The 24,789-nt window shown below is 30.6% G+C and overlaps 2 protein-coding genes across 2 annotated transcripts; both read right to left on the bottom strand.

The window, feature by feature from the left end:
• Window positions 1-30: 30 nt before the first annotated feature.
• Window positions 31-3,923, bottom strand: LOC111036907 (odorant receptor 43b-like). Its single transcript, XM_022319188.1, has 5 exons — window positions 3,067-3,923; window positions 2,590-2,698; window positions 787-891; window positions 277-435; window positions 31-96 (listed from the first exon to the last, which is right to left on the bottom strand). The coding sequence occupies exons 1-5, from the start codon at window positions 3,732-3,734 to the stop codon at window positions 31-33; spliced, it is 1,107 nt and encodes a 368-aa protein (XP_022174880.1). The 5' UTR covers window positions 3,735-3,923.
• Window positions 3,924-4,987: 1,064 nt separating this feature from the next.
• On the bottom strand, window positions 4,988-18,981 carry LOC111036891 (protein obstructor-E-like). The gene is made up of 7 exons (XM_022319156.1): window positions 18,797-18,981; window positions 9,713-9,790; window positions 9,586-9,643; window positions 7,865-8,001; window positions 7,453-7,647; window positions 6,379-6,568; window positions 4,988-5,513 (listed from the first exon to the last, which is right to left on the bottom strand). The coding sequence occupies exons 1-7, from the start codon at window positions 18,852-18,854 to the stop codon at window positions 5,474-5,476; spliced, it is 756 nt and encodes a 251-aa protein (XP_022174848.1). The 5' UTR covers window positions 18,855-18,981; the 3' UTR covers window positions 4,988-5,473.
• Window positions 18,982-24,789: the final 5,808 nt, after the last annotated feature.

Below are 24,789 nucleotides of genomic sequence, written 5' to 3'. Positions count from 1 at the left end.
TAAAGATAACATTTGTTTTCATATTGCAGTTTATTTAAATTGGCGATTGATTGAAGTTAATAAAACATTAAACACCGTATACGCAAATTTTAGGATCTGAAATATATACAAATATGTGCCTATTATATATTATGATAATTTCTGTTTTCCAAAATACATCAACCGAGAATTTTAAGTAATCAAAAAAAAACAACTTTGGAACTACATATTATTATATTTATAAACGTTGGTTATAATTTATAACATTTATAATAGATAAATGATAACATTGCTTACTTTGACAAGTAGATTTAAGTTAACGGTGAAAATGGAACCAACTTTGAACTCCAATGGTATTGATGCTCTTGTCATCATCATTAAAATAAGATGTTTAAATGATTTGTTTCGAGAATAACATGATCGATGTTCAAAAAGTGAGTTCAATATACCATTGTGCTTGGAAATTAAAATAATTATAAATATGTAAAGATACACGCAATCAGCCACTATATATGAACAATTATTGACGTATAATGTATATTAACGTTCATGGAAATATTTGTTTTAAATAATTTGAAGGCATTATTAAAAAATATTTTTTTACTATATTTTATCGTTTTATTTTGATAAAAAATTATAACGATGAAATATTGAAAACATTTTTTTTTAATGTATATTTGTTATTCACTTGAATTAAAAAAAATATATTTCCAAAAGCATTAGAAGTTTTGCCTACCAATTATACACATCGCCACATAATATGTAAATACGTGTATAAGTATAATGCATATTATAATATATACTTACTAAATCATACATATTACTTGCATAAATGCAATAAATTATAATTGTCATGATACACGCCACACTACTAACTATACATAGTCCCAATATTATTTGATGAATAAAACCCTAAAAATAATACAGGTATAATTAATAACTTACATTTACATACAAATATTTGTACAATTAATTGTTATCGTATGATCATAATTAATATTAATAATAATATAGAATTATTTTCTTTTACAACTAAATTAATTTTACTATTTATTAGATTCAGAACGGAACGATGAATATACTAATTTTACAGTAATGAGTGTTTTTTTTTTATCTTTTGTGTCTGTGAACACGATAAATAGTCGAAATAATGCTTTGATTTTCAACTTCAGTATCGTTCCAATGAGAAAGTCAATGCAGGTGGTGCATTCAGTCAAACGAGCTCCAAAATTAAAATTCAAAGAGTTTTGCCAAAATCCCCGGGAAAAACAAAATAAATATTAAGGGAAAACTGGAATTTTTACCAGTTTTTGACAAAATCGATTTTGGTTTTGGGTGTTACTAAAAAAAAAAAAAATGTTTTTAATGTGATAGCTATTTATCGCCACATGAATTTACGATTGTTATTAGTTATTTTAAATTAATGTAAAAAAAAATGAAATAAGATAATACAATAAGGTTCTTCGTAAGTTATTGTTAGCTGAAATTAAAAAAGTTGAGAGTAAATCCACAGTAATCTATTAAGAGAGTCTGAAGTCACGAAAGTTGGCAAAATATTTTGAGTTATAAATTCATAAAAAAATTTCTTTTTTGTATTTAAGATTTGAAAATGTAATACAAGATTCTTGTAAAGTTTGCCTATCTTTATAAAAAAAAAAAAAATGCTTACCAGAAAGTCAAATAAAATTTTTACGAGTGTTTGAAGTTCAAATGCTAACAACGTTGGACACTCATTCGATTGCTCATGGAGCGATTTTTTTATTTTATTGTAATTTAAAAATGAATAACCGTAGGTACTTAAGCTTATTTTATCATTTTCTATACTTACTAAAATTTTCAAAATATTTTGATTCGTTTTGAGCTGTTTTTTTAGTATTTTTTCGATATTTGTCAGTAAAAATGTTTCGTTGTGTCAAATAGCTTAAAAATCGAATACAATACATATATTGCTGCAGTAGCAGTTAAAAAAATTAAAAATACTTAGACTGGATTTTCTTTATAATCATTTAAAGTTAAAATGTTGACAATATTTATTAAATTCAAAATTTACAAATTATTTGTGGTGAAAAATGTATAAAATGTTCAACTTTTATAGCCAAGGATTGAAAATGTAAAACAAGATTGCACGTAATTAGTTAATTGTGTAACTAAAAAATATATAAACACAGTTATTTTGTACAGTTATTTTAAGTTAAAATTTAGATGAAATTACATGTTTGAACCAATAGTAACGATTTTAGTTTTTTTGTTCTAATTTTATAATATTATTCGTAGTACATGACACTTTTAAAGTAGGTATATATTTATATTTTATACACACAATGATATATCCAAATGCAATTTTTTAGTCAAAAATTAATTTAAGCCACTATTATAGTAGTGTAGTACTTGCCTATTATATGGTAAAATAAATTACTTCAATCATATTAATATCATAAAATATAACTACTCAGTAACATAAAATATTTATAGACTAGCCGTCTTCTCTCAGAATCGTTTTTTGTATACAATGATTTTATATAATTGAATTGAAAATGTTTAGTTTTTAACCATGTAACTAAAAATATTTAAATATTGTTAAAATTAATTAAATATATTACTACCACACACCTGTATGACTTGAATCACGAAACAACTAGTTAAGCCAACATATAATCCACAAAATTCTATTGTCATTAATATTGGTTTTTCATAAATTGTCTTCATATCTTCAAAAAACCTAAAAATACAGTAATAGCAGGTTTATGGTATTAATTATAGACATTACAAATTTAAAAGCTTTATTTTATTTGGTCTCTTACTAATTTATGCTTTAGTGTATGTGGACAGTGTTATGAATATGCCACATTGACACCTGCACTATTCAGGTTAAAGATATTATTATTTGGGGAACTGATTCAAAAGTAATAATTCATTACCAAATAATTATACAATTATATGATGATACATTAGATTATTAGGTGGCTAAATTGGAATAAACAGGAGTGTTTAATCCATTTTAAATATTTTTTTGTCCGGCAGAGTTTATAAATTGAATGTCACCAAGAATACCTATGAACTATATACAGGGCATTAAACACAACTCACTTCAACACCTCTTGATGGTGTTTGATCGCGATCTTTAATTGTTGTTCTTCGCTGTTTAATATGGCTTCTTCGACCTGCTCGTCGAGTATCTGAAAATGTCTCTTCACAACGCCCGTGGAATACATGAACGTCACATTCAAGAAACATATTTCCAAGTGTGCAAAGTACACGGGCAAAGCGTAAACAATATATTTGCAGACGTAAACAGACAAGTTTATAGTTTTTATCGGCAAAACGTCTACGAAAGGGAACGTGAACGGATCGCCCATCTGCACCCAATCCAACGAAATTGTGTACAACACGGAAACCGCCACGAACACGTTTGACATGATGAAATAGTGTTTGATCACCATGGCGATTTTCTGTCTATAGTTTTCCGGTATTCCCACTTCCTGGGAACGGTGGTACATGTCGCGAAATTGTGACTGATGGTAGAACCGAGCGGCTATGAAACCAAAAATGTGGATTTCGATTAAAAAGCACAAGAGGCCGTAAAGGCGCATGGATAAATCTTCCGTCGAGTAGACAATCGACAGGTACGTCGAAATGGTGAAGAACAGAGTAACGGCTAACTCGCAGTAAGTAAAATATATCACACACATTGTGTCATAACTGCGGTCGTCACTGCATCCCATTTTTCGCAAAAATATGTCAACTATGTGCTCCATGTCGTGTCACCGTAACCAAACTGAGTGTGATTGTTTTTTGGTTCTAAATTATTCAACACTGATGTGGTGTTTATAAACTAATATTGATATGCAAAAACATATGCAATATTTAATATTTAATTTAAAAGGTCCGCCTCTTATTAATAATGTAAAACTAACTACTACCTATGAATCAATTAGATTGATACTAACAAGCACTAGCCAATACAATATTATTTAATTTGCAACTTTTGGACTATATTATTGACCTCCAGTAGAAAGAAATTAATCATTAGAATTTTTATTTATTTAAAATTGCTACTGACATGTTAAAAAGTAGAACGCTATCAACACAGTAATAATAAACTATATTCTTGGCGGATATTTCTCTGGGGCTTTGGTTTATACTTATGTGGTGTTTGTGTTGCGTCGTATAATTTTAAGGCTTTGAAAATATAATTTCTATTGTAGGTTTGAGTCCAATGAGAAAAGAAGGTGGATTAATTATTGTGGATGTAATTTGAGGATGGGTAGTTTTTTGTTAAAGAAAACATTTTAAATGGCATAACCATGATTTGACATGGTTTACACCATATTCGCCCTAGAGTATAGTTCATCATGAAGTTTATCAGACATTAACATAACAATGTCATCTGCAAAACAAATCGTTATAGCATTCACTACTAAGTTAAGTAAGTAATTAATAATTGTTATGAAAAACAATGGCCCTAGGACAGTTGTGGCACATCATGATGAGTCAGATTTGTCACTAGCAATGCTCGATTTTCCATAAGCACTACCAGCCACATATCAAGTGGTGTGGATGATGTCAATATTTATGTTGATCATAGACGAAGTTTTAAGGCAGATTCTGCTTAGGACATTCTACTACGGAACGTTTTATTAGTAGGTACCTAAGTAAACACTAAACAGTTTTATTATAAAATATATTTTATAAGAGTTGTTAGGTAGAGCTAGGTATTTTCTTATTTTTTTTAGTATACCAGTTCCTAGTTGTCCGTTTAATATTTTAAATTTGGTAGTAATGTAGGATGTGTTAACGATTATCCATAATACTTTTCAATTATTTTTATTATGACGTCAAATGCCTTCAGGTGAGCTTTCTTTCAGATTGGACGGCTTTTCCTATATTATTTCGGTAAGTGTTTAAAATTGACTTAACTGTTAATTTTGAACAATGTTGATTGTATTGAACCGTTGCATTATCTTAATATTTTTATAAGAGTTTCATTCAAAAAACTTATGAAATAAAATATTTTATAGGTACCAATCATTTTTTATTTCAAGTACATAAATCATTATAATATATATTATACATTCGAGTAAATCGACTTGGATTACATTAGATTATTTATAATAATAATACATGTTATTGACATAAAAAAAAATGTTAAAAAAATAAAAAACAACAAACAATATTAATGTTTCATATTTATACATTTTATCGTTTTATAAATATTAAACTTTCAATAACATGACAAATTGGTTATTTTAAAAAGGAATCATAAACTATAGAGAATTTAACTTCTAACGAAATAGTTTATTGGCACGTATAATGTTTAAAGCTTAATCTATTACAACAAGGATACAATCAAATATATAGTATAATAGTCACATTACATCTTATTACACATCTTTCGTAGTTGTGCATGTGTATGTTTATCCGACACGGACAAGTCGAATAAAAAGGTAACTCCCATTAATACTCACATAATAGTTGTCGATACGCTTTTTAAATATCATCCTAGTCGAACAAAATTATCTGGTGTCCTGGAGTAACTGAAACAATACAAGTATTTCAAATATAATTTCAAGTCGCATTCTCGTGTTCTTAAAATATTATCCAAACCTATAGGCTATAGGTTATTTATTTATTGTTATTATAGGTGTTATGATTATTTATTTATTATTAGAATAACCGCCATCTGTCTTTTAAGAACAATGTTAGTAATACAAAAATGTACAGATCGTGTGGCACTGATACCAAATGTATAACCAAATTTAATAACATTTTACAGGGATAATAATATTATACATGCAAATTAAGCCTAACATTTTATAAATCTAAAAAAATGACTTTTCTAAACAATTTATGTCACGTTTAATACCAAGTGTATTGCATTTTTTTTTACATTTGCCACTATTTGCATTCAAAAATTTGAGTACACTCATTCCGTAAATTAAGATCGTTTTTTTTTAATTTTCTCACATTTCTCTAGCTATCGTCTAACAATCACATTTTACAAATTCCAAATGTGTTATTATAGAGTGCCATTTAAACTGTTTGTATTTAAATATATATATTGATTTTATAAGTTATAACCGGAAAATATAGCTATTTCCATTAAAGTGGTTTTTATATTCTAATTATTAGTGTATAACGTAGGTATGACTAAATTATTTTTAAAACATTAAATTTAAACTAATTATTTAAATTATGTAGGTATTATAATATTCAATTCTGTTGAAACATAATACAAGTGAATCATTATTATACGCATAGCGTATAATTATACATATACATAATATAATCATTATTATATTCATATAAAATATTACCCAGAAAGTGTGTACAACTATTACTGTAAACATTAAAAATTTGAATATGTGCATCGTGCAATATAGTAAAACAATTTATATTTACCATGAAGTTACGTTTTCCCTGATGTCACAAGCACCAATGAGTTCATTGAATCCTAGCCCAGTTCCACAATTGTATAGCCGAGGCCTACCGCTAACGCAAAGGTAAAACTTTTGACAATCCACAGAGTTGGGATGGAGTTTGTGACCTTCCAGCGGGTTTTCTTCGGGTGGGCATCTAAACCCAAGAAATGCTGTAAAGTATCGTAAAAAAATTCATTAATTGATTGATTCTTACGTATTTTTGGCCTAATAGACATTATAATATTATAAAGGTAGTTGTTGTGCAAACAAATCAAATTTAAAATTTAAATTATATATATATATATGTTTATATTATATTTACGACGATTATATAGATTTGACTGAACACGAATAGTTTCATAATATATCGTGATTTTTGTTACGCAATTCTCATTTCAAATAAAATATTATATACGATTTATAATGGTATTTTAAAATTGTTTTATTCATGTATAATTGCCATGCGATTATGTAGGTACCCATAAGAAGAAAAAGTCATTTCTGCGGAAATTTTGGGTTTGTGACTATCTACTGCATAATACAATAAGTAGGTAAATTAATCTAAATTTGTTTCTCTATAATAATGTGTTGACATACTTCCATAAAACTGTAAATGCAGAATAATTTATTAATGCCGTTTTTGCTATTTAAAAACAGATCGGGATTAGTGATCATCAATTTGAATGTTCGTTCATTTCATGCTCGATGTGCATTCCATTCAATACTTAATTAGATTCATGAAAACTGATAACACTGGCCTAGTGTAAAATGCATCATGTATTGGGTTTATAAATGTGATTATCATTGATTCGCATTGTACCTACATAATAATATTAATTAAATTGTTCATGTATACATTGTTCATCATATCAATATGTATATAATATATATACATATGTATCATAATATTGTGGGCATTATAGGCGTCTGTAGTATTAACTATTCGTATTATTCCAAGAACTTAACTTTTTAATTTGTTACTAGTTTTTTTACATATTATAATATTAACAACGTGTACAAAAAATATACAGTTACATTGTAATTTATAATTTACCTTCTGCGTCACACGTGTCCACCTGATCCGGCCAGTCACATCTGAACGTCAACTCGTTAAACGCCAATCCTTCAGGACAATCAAATTTGTATCCTATGCCGTTTACGCAGTTTAGAAACTGACCACATTTTGTCTCGTCACCTAGCCGAAAGTAACCAAATTGCCTTGGACAGTCGCTGGTGGATTGTGGGGGTTCTGCAAAAGTTTTAGATTTTTATACATTTCTTATCGATGGACTATAATAGGTAGTCAGATTTATAAAATAGTTTATACATTTGTCTTGAACATTTTACAGATGTTGCTGATTTCCATCAAGTTTCAAATAGTTACCTAATTTATAACCATGACGTGTAACCATAAGAATACTGTGAATGGAAATTATACGAGAGTTATTAATTTAAATAGAACTTACGCAATTGGGTTCTTCCCTCACAATCTACTTCTGGTGGATATTGGCAAGGGTAAGAGAATATCGATGACTTTGAGTTGAAGAACAGTCCGTCAGGACATAATTTTTCTGCGGGTACGCCGTTCTCACATTGTAAATATCTGATACAATTAACATTTTATTTACAACGAAAATCTTATTAAAAAAATATGTGTAAAAGTTACAGCAGCTAGGTAAAAACAATGACGTTAAAATAAAATAAATAAAGATACAAGGAATGAGAAAAAAATTAAATTTTTTATAACTAAACTACATTTTTAGAAAACTTTTGAAATGTGTTGTATAAAATAATAATAATGAATAAATTAATTTAAATTTCAGTACTTATATATATATATATGTATTATGTAATAATAGGATTTTTTACTATTTCTTTCGTATAATTGATTCGTGTCCAATTTACTATAATCATTATCAGATAACTATGTACATCACTACCTTTACTTAAATATATATACTGAGTAATTCTTTTTAAGATAAACATAAACACTAATACATTTTCTCTAGAAGTTTTCATGATTTTGGGAATACATTTTTTATTGTTAAATTTTTCCAAATTCAATACTTTTTAGAATTTAAGAGCATTTTTTGTTAATTTTAATATGTTTATCTATTTATATAAAAATAAATGTATGTTGATAGATGGGACTTATAGAGTTTGAAACTATTGAATGTTGGCACAACATTTTGCAGACTCGGTAATTTTTTATAGGTTTTGTTTTTCAAAATAATATAAAAGTTGTTATAGAGTTCACACATGAACTTCGTTTTGGCTCACGAAAATCGAATATTAACCATCGGTCACATATATAAAAGATACTTTTATAGAATCTATCTACATCTATTATGTATAAATTAATGTATGTTTGTAAATTGAATTTTAATGAATTAATACCTAATTAATACACATTTAGATAAGCGAAGTAGAGTGGCACAATGATAGGTCGCTCCACGTAGCAAATCATTGATTCACTACTCTGATCATATTGTAACCTTTGAGTAAATATACTTACATAATTAATTAATTTATTTGGTTTAAAAATTTAAAATATTTAAATTCTGAGCAAGGTATTCTGTTTAGGAATAAAAAATAAAAAATGTGTGCTTTCGTTCAAAATCATAGAAAACTTTAACAATTATAACAATGATAAAGAATAATAAAATGTATAATTAATTTTTAAAAAATGTCTGTTGTAATGATTTCAAATTATCTAAAAAAACTATAACTTACTACTAGTTCTTAAATAAAATTAATTAAAAACCAAATAAAAATGGGTACCTACCGACCTAGTATACGAGAAATCAACTCTGTATTATCAGTTATCTACAGTATAGACTTATATAGTGATATGCTAATTTCGTCGTATATCTTACAAAAATAAAACATAGGTACTTGAGTATAAATTGTACAAAAAATAACGATATAATACAATTCATTTTAGTTGTAATTATTATGCTTTATTATTTTACAATCTACAGCATTATGGTCTCTTTTATTGTGCCATATAGATGTAACTATAAATTCGTGGTCAAATAATACTGACAACAACTAACACAGATTTTCGATTCACATTGGCGTTATCCTTGCACAATCATATGCAGACTTGCCCACGTTATACATTATTATGTATTTTTTCCCCAATACGATAATGGTATAGCTTATAATGACATACGTCCAAACTCACTTATCGCACTGGTTGCCCAACGGGTACCGTCCATTTCTTTCTGGACAAACGCCACTACCTGAACACGTGAAAAATTAGACAACAATTTGTCTGACTATTAATTTCATGCAGTGTGTCGCCTACGTACTTGTGGCCACATCGCGATCGTATCCGCCGTTGTCCAAATACTGTCGCTGCCTCCTGACCGTCCTCCGAGTGACACCGCCTGCAAATGATAATATAATAAATTATGCAATCCTACGATAATGTCTATCCATATAATAAATGATATAGGTACAAACAGTAGTGGCTATTGACCGATCGACTAGAATAGACATTTTCGTATATTTGTCTCTGCCTACGACCTTTTTGTTTGCTTGTTTTTTTTTTTTTGGGGGGGGGGGTCTTCCTCACAAACACCTTAAGCCCACAACTCCCCTCTCTCCCAGGCAATGTCCCCATAATACACCTGGCAGACTACACCTGTCCTATCTTAAGTTTATTACATAATAATAATCTAATATAGGTTGGTACCCGAATAGAGAACAACGTAATATCTATTATCTCATATTTGTATACAAATAATCGCATACATTGCATACTTAGCATACATCGCATTATGAACTTACTGGATAAAAGTAATGATTTTTTTATTTACAAAAAATCGTGAAGAAATAGACAACAATTTTGTGGTAGGTAGGTAAAAAATGTTATCGTACAACTTTTCCTTCTTGTGCAATAAAAGTCGTGTAGTACGAATGACGTCTTAAAATCACAAAATCTGATAAAAATACTGATATCATTCTGATCTAAAATACACGATCGATAGGTACTTATGTTACACGATAAAAATAATTAAAGGAAAAATACTATTTGTCCGTCATTGGGTAAAATTTAAATTTTATAAATACTAGCTGGCTGATCCCGTGCACTTAGTCGAGCGTTAAAAATGACAACTCTATAGGAGACTCGATTGTGATAATACGAACTAATAATATTATTATGCCTACCTGCGGAGGATTGTGGAAATCATCATTTATATTTTATTCATTTTACATAGCCGATTCCCCTCCCCCCTCGAATAGGGACAGGACAAAATGCATACAGGTCACATTGGTGCGATATAATTCGGTGTGCATCGTACCGACGAAATAGTACAATAATAATGCTAAAACGTCTGTCCATTTGGACATAAGCAGGTAACGGAAAAAATTTGTTTCCGGCCATAAATGCGGTTATTCGTATCGCAGTCGTCGGAGTACCTATTACAACCATACTATTAGTAACCATACTATTATTACAATATCGGTTTAAGGTTAAACGCATGCCGTAGTTATTATTAATAATTATTACACAACGGGTGGCGATTTATGGTTTTTTTTTCTCGTGAATACGCGTCGCCTGACGACCACGCGCCGACCACCCGGAGACTTGCGCGTTTTTTAATAATTTATTATGATAGTTGTTCGTTGTTCATACATACTGTTTGGGACTATTTTTACAGACGTGTAAGCGCTCATCATTATAATATTCGTACTATTTCGTACACAGTCTCTGGCGGACTTGCAGTTGTTTATCGTCTGTCGTCCGTACAACACAAAAATTCGATTTTGGTATTTAGTATATTATATATTAGGTATAGAGGAGGTAATAGCATAGGTATTATAATGTAAAAAGGCGCTCTGTAATGCCAACGTTTTTATAGCTCTTGACGATAACCTTTTACGTTGAATTAATAATCGCCACGTCACTTCTCTTGTCACGATGACATTTGAAACTATAAAACATTATACTTATTTTAATATCATGTTTTGTTTTTACAAAGCAAGGTACTATTTGAACTTTTAGCCTTGGTTTTATGGTAGATTTATGCGGTTAACGTACAAACTTTATATTCTTACCTTCAACGATAATTTTCACACATTTTTGTGGTAACCTAAGCAACCTTAAGAACGCTTGAAGCGTGTGGCTTTATTTAATTTGTTTTTAATGAGATTTAATAATAACTATCGTTGTTATACTTGCATGATCGAGTTTTAGTAGTGCCCATGTATTTTATAAAGTTTTGATGGAATTAGGTATAGTGTTATATCAGATATGACAAAAACGAGTATAATATTATAATTGTTGTACGATGTATCCATAACTACGGAATAGTTTACATGGAAAACTGGAAAACGAAAAGGTGGGAAATAAAAATGTCTTAAAAGATAATACAGTTCGTACAGCTGAAACGTTGTTTATCTTTTATTTACACAATATTAAAAAGATTAACGATTGACCTGAGGTCTCAGACACTTGACATGTCATTTATTGAATAATGTTTTCATTCAAAACTTGGCTGCAAACTGTAGCTCGAATTCAATAAATATTAACATTCTGGAGTGGTATTTGTTTGTTACAAGTGCGGGGCATCATAAAATCTGTAATCCATCGTTATAAATTATCAATACTAAGTGTAGGCAAATGTCAGTGGCTAACTTCGAAGTGGATCAAATCAAGCGGTGGTGGATATTAAATTTATTAGTTTCAAGTACACTATGTTTGATATTCTTTTTAAACTAACACATAATTTATAAGATTATATATTTTTGTTTATACTATACACCACCACATAGCTGAATTGAATTTTTTTATATACATAATAAACTAGCTGTATAACCCCCCTTCACCTGGTAAAAATAAGAACAAATATAAAGTATGGCGCCATATCGGTGGGTATCAGTTTTAGTTTTCCACAAATGATATGGGAAAATCGACATCAGTGTACCTACCTTTGTTAATTAATTGGTGTGAGATGGTTTTTTCCCTGTAACGATGGGTATATTTTTTAACGCGATTCAAATTTCAAACTACACTCTACACGTTCCTGATATTTCTAAGAACTATCGCTGAAACTTTTTTCTGTTTTCTCTCGTAAAAATTCGTCGAGTTAGTATTTTTTGAGTCTATAGGCTACAAACATAAAAAAATTGCCTTTTGTTGTACATTTGAATAACAAACAGGTAATTAAATATTATTTCCTTTTATTAAAAAAAATCCCATAGCAACGCATGGCAGGTTGGCTAATTTATATTTTATACCAATTGTTTTTTTTTCATTTTATTTCTGTAACCAACAGCAACCATATTATATAAATATATATTATGTATAAACAAAATACATAGCACGCTACTCTACAAGGAAAATAAATCTATGAATCATAAATATGTTTTAGTTAATAAGAAACTATGACAGTAAAATCGTATCGTTGCTCAAAATCGGTTAGAGTCTGGAAATCAAAATATGTGCTTTACCTAGCCCAAGCACATATTTATCTTAAAAACAATATTCGATTTTCAGGAGCCAAAACGAAATTCATGTGTTGGTTAGTGGCTTGAGGCCAGGGCAAGCGAGGTAATCACCACATGTCCTCTTAAAAAGGAAGCAAAACAAATGTATTTTATTAATAATGGCAATTGGCAATATTTCATGTTGTAATGTAGGTTTTTATTATTATAGACATAATATACTAAATTAACTATTAAGGTATATTGTTGAGTTATGCTTAAATGTATTGTATTGTATTGTATTGTATTGTATTAAAAGTTAGAAAAAACAAATTATTCTGTTAGTTGGGTGACCACTGTCTTTATGTAGCAGTTGGAAGCTGTGCAATGAGCGATTATGAATATTTTTGGAAACTTATTTTTTGATACCGAACGTTTTTTAAGCACAAATTCGCAATTTAAAAATGTTATGATAAAGGCAGGGAGGTATTTTAAGTTTTCTGTTTAAGCTATATAATTTACATTTGTAACGGTTATTTTTCACCGCTTATCAAGCTTCAACAAGTACAGCCACACGACACTGACCGAGTTACCCTGTTATAGTAATCTATAGTAGATGAATAGCAAAATAATAAATAACGCTCCTAGAGTCTCAAAGAAATTTTGGTTCGTTTCAACTCATTTTTGTATACATAGGTATTGTAATGTATTAATTTCATGTTATGATGAATTTAAATTTAAATTGGATAATGCGTTTATTTCGGAAAATACTGTCATAGTATAGTAAGGTCTATAACTCGAAATAATTTCTCAATTCGACCGCTGATTTTGGTTCTTATGTATAGTATTTCTAGGGTATGCAGTATGCACATGAAGTCGTCGTTTGTGTGGTATATATAGGTACCTACAGATATATCATACGGGTGATTTAATGCACTCGAGTCGGCGAGTAAAATTAGAGCGTCGGAACTCGCGGGAACAACGAAATTCAACGACGACTGGCGAGCTGTTTTTTTTATATCAGTCAGCGCACAATAGTCATTGGCGGAATTTGGGCGTCGGGTGTTAGTCGACTCCAACAGGTGAGTAACAGGTATGCAATAACGGCGTGGGACGAGAAACAATATTCAAAAGTGTATTGGTCGTCGTAATAACGAACACTATTATTATCTATTGTGCACCTCGGATTGGACGAAACTAACAATAGACACATTTGAGCTGGCGGAAACGGGTCGCGGATGGCGCCGCTGCATGACAAGATTCGCGAAATGTTCGCGAGGCTGAGCGTTGCGCAACGGCGCCCGGACGATTCCGTGTCGTCGTGTTCTCGATGGCGGCGGCGGGGGGGGAGGGGTGAGGAGACACCGCCGCTGCGACGGCTAAAAGGGAATACTGTCGCTGACGAGGCACACGGAGTGTCGGAGGTTAGAGTCGGGTCGGGATTTCAGCCCGAGGTAATCACGCGGCGGCTGCGGCTCCGGCGAGGATGAGCCCGCGGTTTTTTGTTCATATTTAATAATATCATATTATACCTAGTCACTTATGTAACGACCGGGCCGCGTGCGCATGCCCACTCGCGGTCATGTGCAAATAATACGCGTGTGCGTGTGCCTTACTCGATTTAAATTCAAAAACGGCGTCCGTGTGAGCCCGATTACCGCCGTCGACGCCTGAGTAGAAGAAAGCGTTTGTGAACCGAACAGTTTGCTGCGCTGTTTGGACGGATGATTCGTTCAATTATACGAACAATTGTCTAATTTTTCTTGGAAGACAGTGTACCGGAGATCAGCGGCTTACTTAGGATTTCATTTTAGGACAAAATCAATAGATTCGTTATTCAAAGTATTAATAACAGAATTCGCCGAATTTGGACACTCGTTCTGAGGACATTTTTTCCATTTTTCCTTCCATACATTTAATTCTGGTTAACATCTTTCAACTGGGTTAAATACAATATTTATAAAAACCAATACATTTTTCAAAATCATTTTAACTAGGTTTGAATGTGTTGAGGAAATGTGGAATCAACTCTTGTATCACAAAAATGATTTCATTGTGTTTGGAAAATCGTTCAGTTTATTGATTTATAAATTAATCAATAAATAGTACAAATATCGTTCGGTTATATAATATTGTTCCGGTGATTCGGCTGGCATATTACTACAAGAACGTTTGTCACCCAGTTATTCGAGGTATTTAAATAGTTTCACCCAATATAGTAATATATATTTAATAATTGTTCAACTTCTAAAACAAACTTTGAAATTCTTTATCGGCATCGATGCGAGTAAAGAAGATAAAGCTTGCATACAATTCAGAACATTTTCACACCTGTCACGATTTATTTTTTTGTAATGCATTGCATAATGGCAATGTTAATGCAAAAAATTGTTCTATGACATATAATGCCATAATTAATTGAGATGATCGATGAATTTTAGATAATTGTAAGGCGAGTTGTGATGTTTCTAAATTATGATTACTTTCAAGATCTTGTAATGCATAGATTATAATAACATATATATTTTAATATCGCAACATAATTTCATGATAATCTACCCAACGTGTTTCACACATTCTTATACGAGTACTTTGTTGGGTATTTGGAATATGTATTTTTTTTACATTTGTATATTAAAATTAAAAATTATTATTTATTTTATTATTTATTATTGTATAATATTTTATTTCTCGGGTAGGGGGTTTGAAGCCCTCTCCTCATCTACGCCACTTTTGGAGATCCTTAATTAATATTTTTGGTACATGATATTATATGGTTAAATAAAATTGCTCGCGAAAACTACGTCCGTAGAATGTAAATGGCTGAGAATACGGAATCGTCACTGATAATACTAATAATCCGTATAACTACCAGCCGAACGTGTCTGAATGAAAAATACATATTTTGCTAACGAGGAATTTTACTCGATTAGGTATATCATGATCGTCGTTCGATCCGACTACCTAATGATATTATCATGCCATATTTAGTTTATCGCATTACACGCGGAGAGAGTTCACACCACGCATGGTGGTTCATACATTTCAAGACTTCAAGAGGGAATAACGCAATAATTAATGCCGACAATTATATTATTGGTAGAGAAGTTATGGGAAAATGTAATAATAATATAATGTACGTTTACATGTAATAGGTGTACTGTACACGATTTAATTCTAATGTTCGTAGACTGCAGTCAGAAAAGTCAAACGTTTCATCTCCGTTGCGTGATGTAGGCGAGTAACACATTATACCATATTTGAAAAATTATAACTGATTTTAAAAGTTAAAGGTTAAGGTTTTTGTCTTATAATATTGTGACTGGATCGTCTTGAAGTCGTGTTTTTGGGCAAATGGCCAGTGATGCCTTTTAACGATTATCTCGAAGGACCTTGTTCTTGGGCGATATCGATTATCCGATTGAAATATTGTCCTTGCGAATTTAAAGAATCACGTTTGACAAATAAATTATAATACATTATATGAAACGCCCGGAGACTGGAAGCTTTTAAAGCTTGACGATAAAATACCGATTAAGTTAAATTTCACTATATAGGTTATACGTTCAATTCGTCTAAAAAAACCCTCCGAGTCAATGTTTTTACCTTGGATCATAGTGATCTTATTTTTCTAGTAGCTATTTTTAACTCCATGTAAGGGATTATTTAGCTGTTCGATAAAAAAAAAAAAAATGTATTTTTATAGCAAATAAAGATTTTATTCCACCTATACAATCCTTATTATTCGTTACTTATAGCGTAAATCATTTGATTAACTGACATATCATAGTGATAGAGTTATACCTATATATGTAATAATATTGTTCTATGCTGTTTAACAATGCAATGCCTATTGAAAGTGTAATAAATATGAGATTTTTAATTTTTGTGTTGGTATACTGACGAACAACGATAGTTTTTCAATAAATCTAAAATGTGTGATTTATCTTTGTATTAAATTTATCCTATAGAGATTGACTTTTATTTGGAATAGATACTTAAGCATTGAACGAGATTAAAGAAATAATAATATTTTTCAAACTTTCTTGTTTTAAATTAATATTGTTATTATTTACTTAGTTTTTCTCTTTTAAACAGACAATTTTATAAGTTAAATATAGAAGCTGAAGGTTAATTTAATTATCAATACATTATTTATAAATTATAATATTCATTTTGAGATTTTATTTTAAAATCAATGGACTCTCCTCTACAAATAAATTTTTTTACGAATGATTTATTACAGCAATATGTTTAATTCATCTTTTTTTTGTTCGGCAAAAGAAATTGTTTACTTTAATAATATCATCTCATATTTTATTTTGTTGTGTTTAATCATACTGAGCTCTTATGAATGCAAATGTTGGCCATACAGACTATAAGAAAGCAAATTACGACAAACTATAATGGATCATATTTTATATTGTCTACGACTCCCACGAAACACCGGAGTGCATCACCTAATCGCAGTTTATAATGTTTCAGAAGTCCAATTTCAATCCTAATGTCCTATTATATGCTTCCTACGTAATATTAAGAAATTATGTATAATTATATTTTATAGTTATTGCTGGAGAATAGGTACTCGCATGCGGATCCTTTTGAAATGTTATAATAACGATGCACATCGACCAAATGCGGCAAATATACGATGAAACTATTATTGCTTAACGTTTATTAACCGTGTTCTATATATATATAGTGCTGTTATTAAAATGTTGCATTGTGTTTACAAAACTACGTATTAACCTGCACTCGACCTATACTAGTGCAATAAAACGATTTTGTTTAAAATTTCTTTTCGATGAGAAGGTCGTGCGCATCATTAAGGACGGGTAACAATAATATGGGTCGTCCGTGGAAATGATATTAATATTATGCGGTACAGTTGAAACGAAATATAAATACAGCGTGCAACGACGCATGGGTGCACGCAAACCGATCGAGAATTGATAGATGAGCAGATGAAGTATAATGTGAACAATCTGAATGTGAAAGTTATAATAATCGAAAACCGCTCGCGTTCGAGAATACATGTATAATAATATTATACAGTAATACGGTATTATTCACGTTTGCGTGTGAACAACATGGCAAAAATCGTTTAATCGGATCGATAAATACTTACACCACGCATGTGAACAGAAAAAATAAGTAGTTTTAAGAGGACGAAGACGACGACGATGCGGCCGCCGCTATGTAAGTTGTTGTACACAAAAACATCGCCACTCATGATTTGTGTTGTACGTCCACCGAATACGTAATCCAGCAAAATTACAGTCCTGCAGCCGAAATGGAATTGAAACGAAATATTACAGAACACGACCTATTACGAAACGCACACGCATCTGTTATAGACAATATTATTTTATGATCGGCGTCGTCTCTGCAGCATCAATGTCACCAGGTCACACGACGTTTATGGTTGTTATTTTTAAATTAATATTTTAAAATTGAAAATATGTTATTGAAATGCTCTCGATCACCCCGTTTGGAGGTATTGATACCTTGTAGTGAAGCTGACGACGTGAGTCTCTGAATCCGGATCTATATTATACATTTTTACTAAAGCACTTATAATAACGAGTGTTTTTTTATAAAGTAATTTCGTCGACGAAGAGAATCGAAATGATAGGCTGCAGCCATTTTTAGGTAAAATAATATAATATACAACATACGTTTTTCCATTAAGTTTTTTTTTAAAAATTGTTTTCCATGGATATTTATTATGAACTTATATGAATTCGTAAGGATTTATTTTCAAAGAAACTAGTAAAATAGTGCGAGGGGCTGGAGAAACGTTTCTCCAGCCCTCACATAAAAAAAAAAACAAAAACAATTTCCAAAATGTTCTCGTACGTTTATATTTTCTATAGTTTATATACTACCATCATACCTGCAGTATCGGGTAAGGTATAGAAAACATAACACTGTAATATTGTAATAACGTGTGCACCACTGACCTGCATAAATGACCGACGTGGCCGCGATCATCGCGACGACGACGAGTACGCGAAACATAACACGACCGCAATGATACAACGACAATAACGATGCGCGTCGGACGCGTATTCGGAAGAATCTGTTCGAGCGACAAAAACGCACTGCAGCGCGTGCTCGTTGCGACGACGTCGGTCTCGGCCGGCAATTTGCTGCTTCGGCGGCGGTGGGACGAGGAAGGATCGCGTACGATATAATACGCACACGACTATTACAATGCCCGCCATAACATTATCAAAAGTTGCATAACGCGCGCGAGATGATCCGAAACAACATTCTTCTTCCACCTCGACCGAGTACAAGCGGCACACCAATATACGATATTATGTATATACACGTAGGTACAGCGCTGTTATACAGGGTGATTCACCGACAGTGCTCACCCCTGTATTTTTTGTTTGCTTTATATTGGGCGACGAATTTATTTCAATTTTTCAATCGTTATCGGGGCTCGAGGACTGCAGGTATCGTCCGATACTCAGATTTTCATTTACGAGGAGTTTCCAGCCGTGTACGGATTCATTTTTTTTTCAAACGAGCACCAACCCTATTTTCACTGTAAATTGTCGAGCGGATGATTTTTTTTTGACGCTTTCGTGTAAATATATAAATTACAATTTGAAAAAGTAGTTATTACAAAGTGTAAGTACTAAAGATAATACAGTCATAGTATAATATACATAATAGTCCTTAAAAATGGTTTAAAAAAAATATAAGTAAAATTATAGGTGTCATATTTAATCTACTACTTGTTTTACTCTGACGATTTTCACAAATTGTAAGATATTTATAGATTGATGTTAATTACTCTAATTTTCAAAATATAATCATAACCTCAAATTCCTATGTGTTTGAAACTTATAACCGTAAGGACCTATTTTATTGCAGTATACAAAGTAAATAATTAAAAAAATATTCGCTGGAATTTCATTTTTAGATACATCAACATTTTCAAGAAATTCATTAGCTAAACAATTTATAGGAAAAAAGAAGGATTTTAATTAGAAAAACTAGAGTTGCTATCCCCATGGTCTATTCTTTAAAAAGAATGATATAAACAAATCTAAGTATAATGTAGGAATTAGTATTCGGGTTTAATATACGAGGTGTCGCGGTGAGTTACGGGAATAGGGCCAAAGAAGATGGGTTTTTCTTAATGCAGTTAGAAGTGAAGAGGTATCACAGGTTTGAAAGAGATCATTGGATCCATTAGTAAATGTCGTTTGGTATAGCAATCATGGAGCCTTGAAGTTTCGTTTTTGTTGCGTTCGAGTAAAAAGTGCAACAAGAGCAGAAAATACATCAATTAACGATGTCTTGCTTCAGCATGTTCATTCAAACTTTTTGGACTGACTGCGTTGTGCTGTGAACAAGATGGACATCGATGTAATTTTTAAAATCTAAAATAGAACTTATTTCTCAAACAGATAATATAAATAAAGTGGTTGTAAGTCTAAAATATCTGAGTTACGTCAGATTTTTTATCCCTATTCCCATGACCCACTCTGTATTTAAAAATAAAAAAATCAGAATTTGAATAAATTCATTATTAAAAGACCCTATAATATATTGTGTATATAAGTGAGCATGCTTGGTGAATCACCCTATATATATTCTTATTAAATGGGTAGTGTCGCAGGTACATAACATAATTATCTCGTATGTAGTAATCTGTATGTATTTCAGATAATATTATTATGCATTCTCATATTAATATATTATATTATAACATATATTACATTTATCGAGTGTAGTCGTGGTAAAGATCGTGGAGCTTCAGCAATAGAATATTATTATTATCACCACCGATTAAATGCTTTAAAAATATCACAAAAAATTACAGTTTTAGTATACTGACTGAGAATTATACAACTACTCACTAGTCGAGTATTAATAATTATCGTGTACAAAATATTTTTTCATCACACAAAACATGCATGGATTTTTTAGGTTAGCTCAACCACTATTTTGAAATTTAATTCTAGACAATTCGACATATTTTATAACAATGAAGAATCATAAATGTAGGCCGTACATTTAAAGTCCATAAAATAATATCTTATTTACGTAGAATTTTGTCAACTTTATAGACTAGAGATTGTTTGTCTGCAACTATTCATTTTATCATTTGAATACGTCGTAATGGCTCAAATATATGAAAGATGTACTCAAAAGTAAAAGTTTGATTTTCCTTTGATATAATATACGACTACGTGCTTGAAAAGCATTATAATATGTTCTAGAGCACTTGGAGATTTGAGTTTAAATGCACGTGCTATAGTTATATTACATCTATATAATAGGTCGATGACGGTGATTTTTTTTTGTTGGTTTATTATACGGTTATAGTAAAAATATTTAATATGTTAATTTAAGTTGTATTTTTATTCGTCTCTGCCCCTTCCCTGTTGGCATCGGAGCGACTGCGACACCCATCGTCGTCGCCGTCGTCGCCCTCGAGGCAAGGTCGACGACAACGTGTTGGCAGACGAGCCGCCGCCGTCACCGCTACAGACTTTTAGTAATATTTATATTTTATATACGGGTGTAACATAATATTTATGTTATACACGTACGAGTACTTAATATAATATAATTTTTCCTATCGTTACATCGATTGGCAGGCACGGGTAGTTTAGTTGTGACTTGTGAGTCGCGTGTATGCTGTATTCGTCTCATAGTCGGTGAATAAGCGTAATTTAAATCGAATAGGTATAATATACCTACTGCGATGTATAAATATGTATATTTTTTCCTTAATGTGCGTTATCGGATGGATATATCATACTTACATTTTAACCTGTTGCCGCCGCACATCGGAAGTTTCGACACGAGGTCGCCGAGCACGGCTCGTCGTCGACTGATCTTTTCTCCTGGCACAAGTGTGTGGCGTGTGCGTTTAATTTAAACCGACGACGTACGGTCACGTCGTTTGTAAACGATGCACATCCGTCGTCAACATATTTCTGCGGGTCGATCGATAAACGCATCGATATCGTATGCACTTGTTTTAATCATTTAACTGCAGTTTTCCCGGTTATTTCATAGAAGTTAGTAGTTACCATCGTCATTCGTCGTTCCTAAACATGCCATATCAGTATATAATTAAAGTACGGAGTTGTTCTGATAAAAGGTCCTAGTCTCTCATCACATCATTAAATGTTCACAAGCGACAAGTACATCAAAACACACTTAAAAAAATAAATAATAATGGACAATAATAATAATAATGTCAGATTGTGCAATATTTTAATCCACTGTACTCACTTGTACCGATTTGACGATAGTTTAGTGGATTTTTATTTTTTAACAAGATACAATTTTTCCATTTCACAACGGTTTTCCGGTATTTTATTTTGGCTACAGCAATATTCACATTTTATATTATTATTTATTTGTGTATATTTATTAGGTGCATCAATATATATAATGTAGTAATTTATATTTTATAACTTCATTATTACAATAGTATATATTCCATAAAGTAGTTATTATAAATTTATAACTTTCAATTTATAAATTTCTATTTTGCGTTTTATTTATTATTATTGTTATTAACGTAATAACTATTCTTTTTTTAAAAATTTTTTTTCACTAACTTTTTATCTATGCAGATAATATGTATATATATATATACACCATATTAAGCATCGATATCAGAAATGTCGGTATCTTTAACATTATAAAATCTGGTTAATATAGTCAATAGTTTTGAGGAACAAGGAAAAAATACGTTTGGTTATCAGCATTCAGCATTACACTAATAATATTACTGTCGTTGCTCGTTATTCAAAATCTAAATGTTAAATATTTTTTACTCGATTTTTTCTAGTCGTTTGTTTGTTATTTTATCCGAATAAATATATTATTAACATACGAGTTGACACGATATTTTGCTTTTAAAAAATTGTCGTAAATGTAAAAAGCATAATTAATTATGGGGACCTCGGAGTGTCAAACACTCAATGAAGTACAAAGACGACTTCCTATTCAGTATTAGATTGTATCGTCTTTGTTTGCGCTTCGGGCATTCCACACACATACCAATTAATAATAAAATTGGTTTCTAACTTTTATATAATGCATGAATATACTTATGAAAATGTCCAAACCTTATATAAATATAATACTATTCATCTGCAGAATTTGTTAAACACTTGAAGTACCAACAATTTTTATCACGCATTGATGATTGAGAACTGAGAAGCAACAGAAATTATAAACATGTTCATGGCTTGCTATGCAGTTAAATTATTAAAAAAAAAAATCCCTCGAGAGGATTTATGCAATGTTTTTTTCTTTATGTTTTTAATGGATCTATTATATTGCAGTACAACGCATGTTAACCTCGCGTTTTTAAAAGTATACTGAACCCCATGTTTGTGTGCTGCGTAAACTGCGCGAAATGGACAAAGACAATAAATTCTATCGTGACAGCCTCTTATGGCACACACATTTTATAAACGAAAACTCAACCAATCGATACCAGCCAACGAGACCGCCAACCAGACTGATCCAGTCATTGTGTGATTCTAAGAGATGATCATATTTTTATTATGTGAAACCGGTATAATATGTCTGTCCGTATCATTCTACCTTGTTGTACAATTTATTATTCTGGTTTTTATTTTCTATAAATTATTTAAATATTTCAAAATTATTTTCTGGTTATAAAACAAATCAAAACGATATCGTTTGACGAACTATTGTAAAATAATGTTGTAAGCAAATAAAAACCAAAGGGATTGTATAAATAAATAACTAAAACAAAATACTATAGATAAAGTCTCGAGTTATAAATTCTGCACTTTATATTTTATATAATATAAGCTCTTTTGTGATCAACGGGTAATACTTATGTGCATATATTCTTTTTTTATAAAATAAAAGAGTGAAGCAAATCAAGGTAAACACGTAATAAATAAATATTATTCTACTTGAGTAGGTAGGTAACGTAAAAATATGTCTCTATAAAATATACATTTTAATCAATGCAATAATAGGCTAATGGATACCTATAGATACTCTTAATATTATTGACACTTCTTCCGCCTTATATATTTGATACTTATTAGTTATTCATCTCCTATACAACATAAATAAATTTAACTTTTTTTTGTTGAAAAATTAAGAATAATTTCCGCCATGTCCCGTGTCTTGTTTTAATTACAACTCAAGTCTAAAAGTTTTATAATAACTCATTTAACTATTTTGTTTCAAAATTGGAAGTAAATCATGTCTCATTTTACATATCAAATATAATAGTCTGATAACTGCAATACAGTGAGAAATATTTGTAAATTAAAAACAATGAATTCGCTTGGGTAATCTCAATATTTTGGCATTTTTAATAATTTTTTTAAATCCACAACAAGTTTTGCACTTTTTATTACTATAACTTTAAGTAAACACTTATATAGCTCAACAATGATACAATTACACTTATATTATACAGAAAAAAACTGTAGCCTTGGTCATAAAAATAAATGAAAATGTAAATGTTTGTACCTATTACTACTTTCTAAGAATTTACTGGATTTGAACTAACCTTCAAGGATGCCCCAGTACTTGTTTTTGGTATAAGTTTATTTTTATTTTTGGTTGATCGACCAAATAAACCTTAAACAGTTAAACGACATGTGAATTATTAATTTTGTTATTAAAAATCACAAAAATATAATATCATAGACTTATTTTATTATTTTTGAACATATTTTCAATTTATAAAAATAGCACATAACAAGTACATTAAAAAAAAGGACAAATAGTAAATAGTCAAAGTAATTGAACCTTAAGTAGATAAACCGTTCACAAACAGCACATTAATTTGATTTTTAATTTATCTCTATGTCAGTTGTTATAAATGGGTTTCTATAATTTATGTGATGCTATTTTTTTCAATCGCATATTAATTCAAATTAATTTTTATTTTGAATAGTCAATTTGTGTCCCATAA

This window comes from Myzus persicae, unplaced genomic scaffold (genome assembly GCF_001856785.1).
Source record: "Myzus persicae strain clone G006 unplaced genomic scaffold, MPER_G0061.0, whole genome shotgun sequence".
Classification (NCBI taxonomy): domain Eukaryota; kingdom Metazoa; phylum Arthropoda; class Insecta; order Hemiptera; family Aphididae; genus Myzus; species Myzus persicae.
This window is presented reverse-complemented; position numbering and strand designations above follow the sequence as displayed.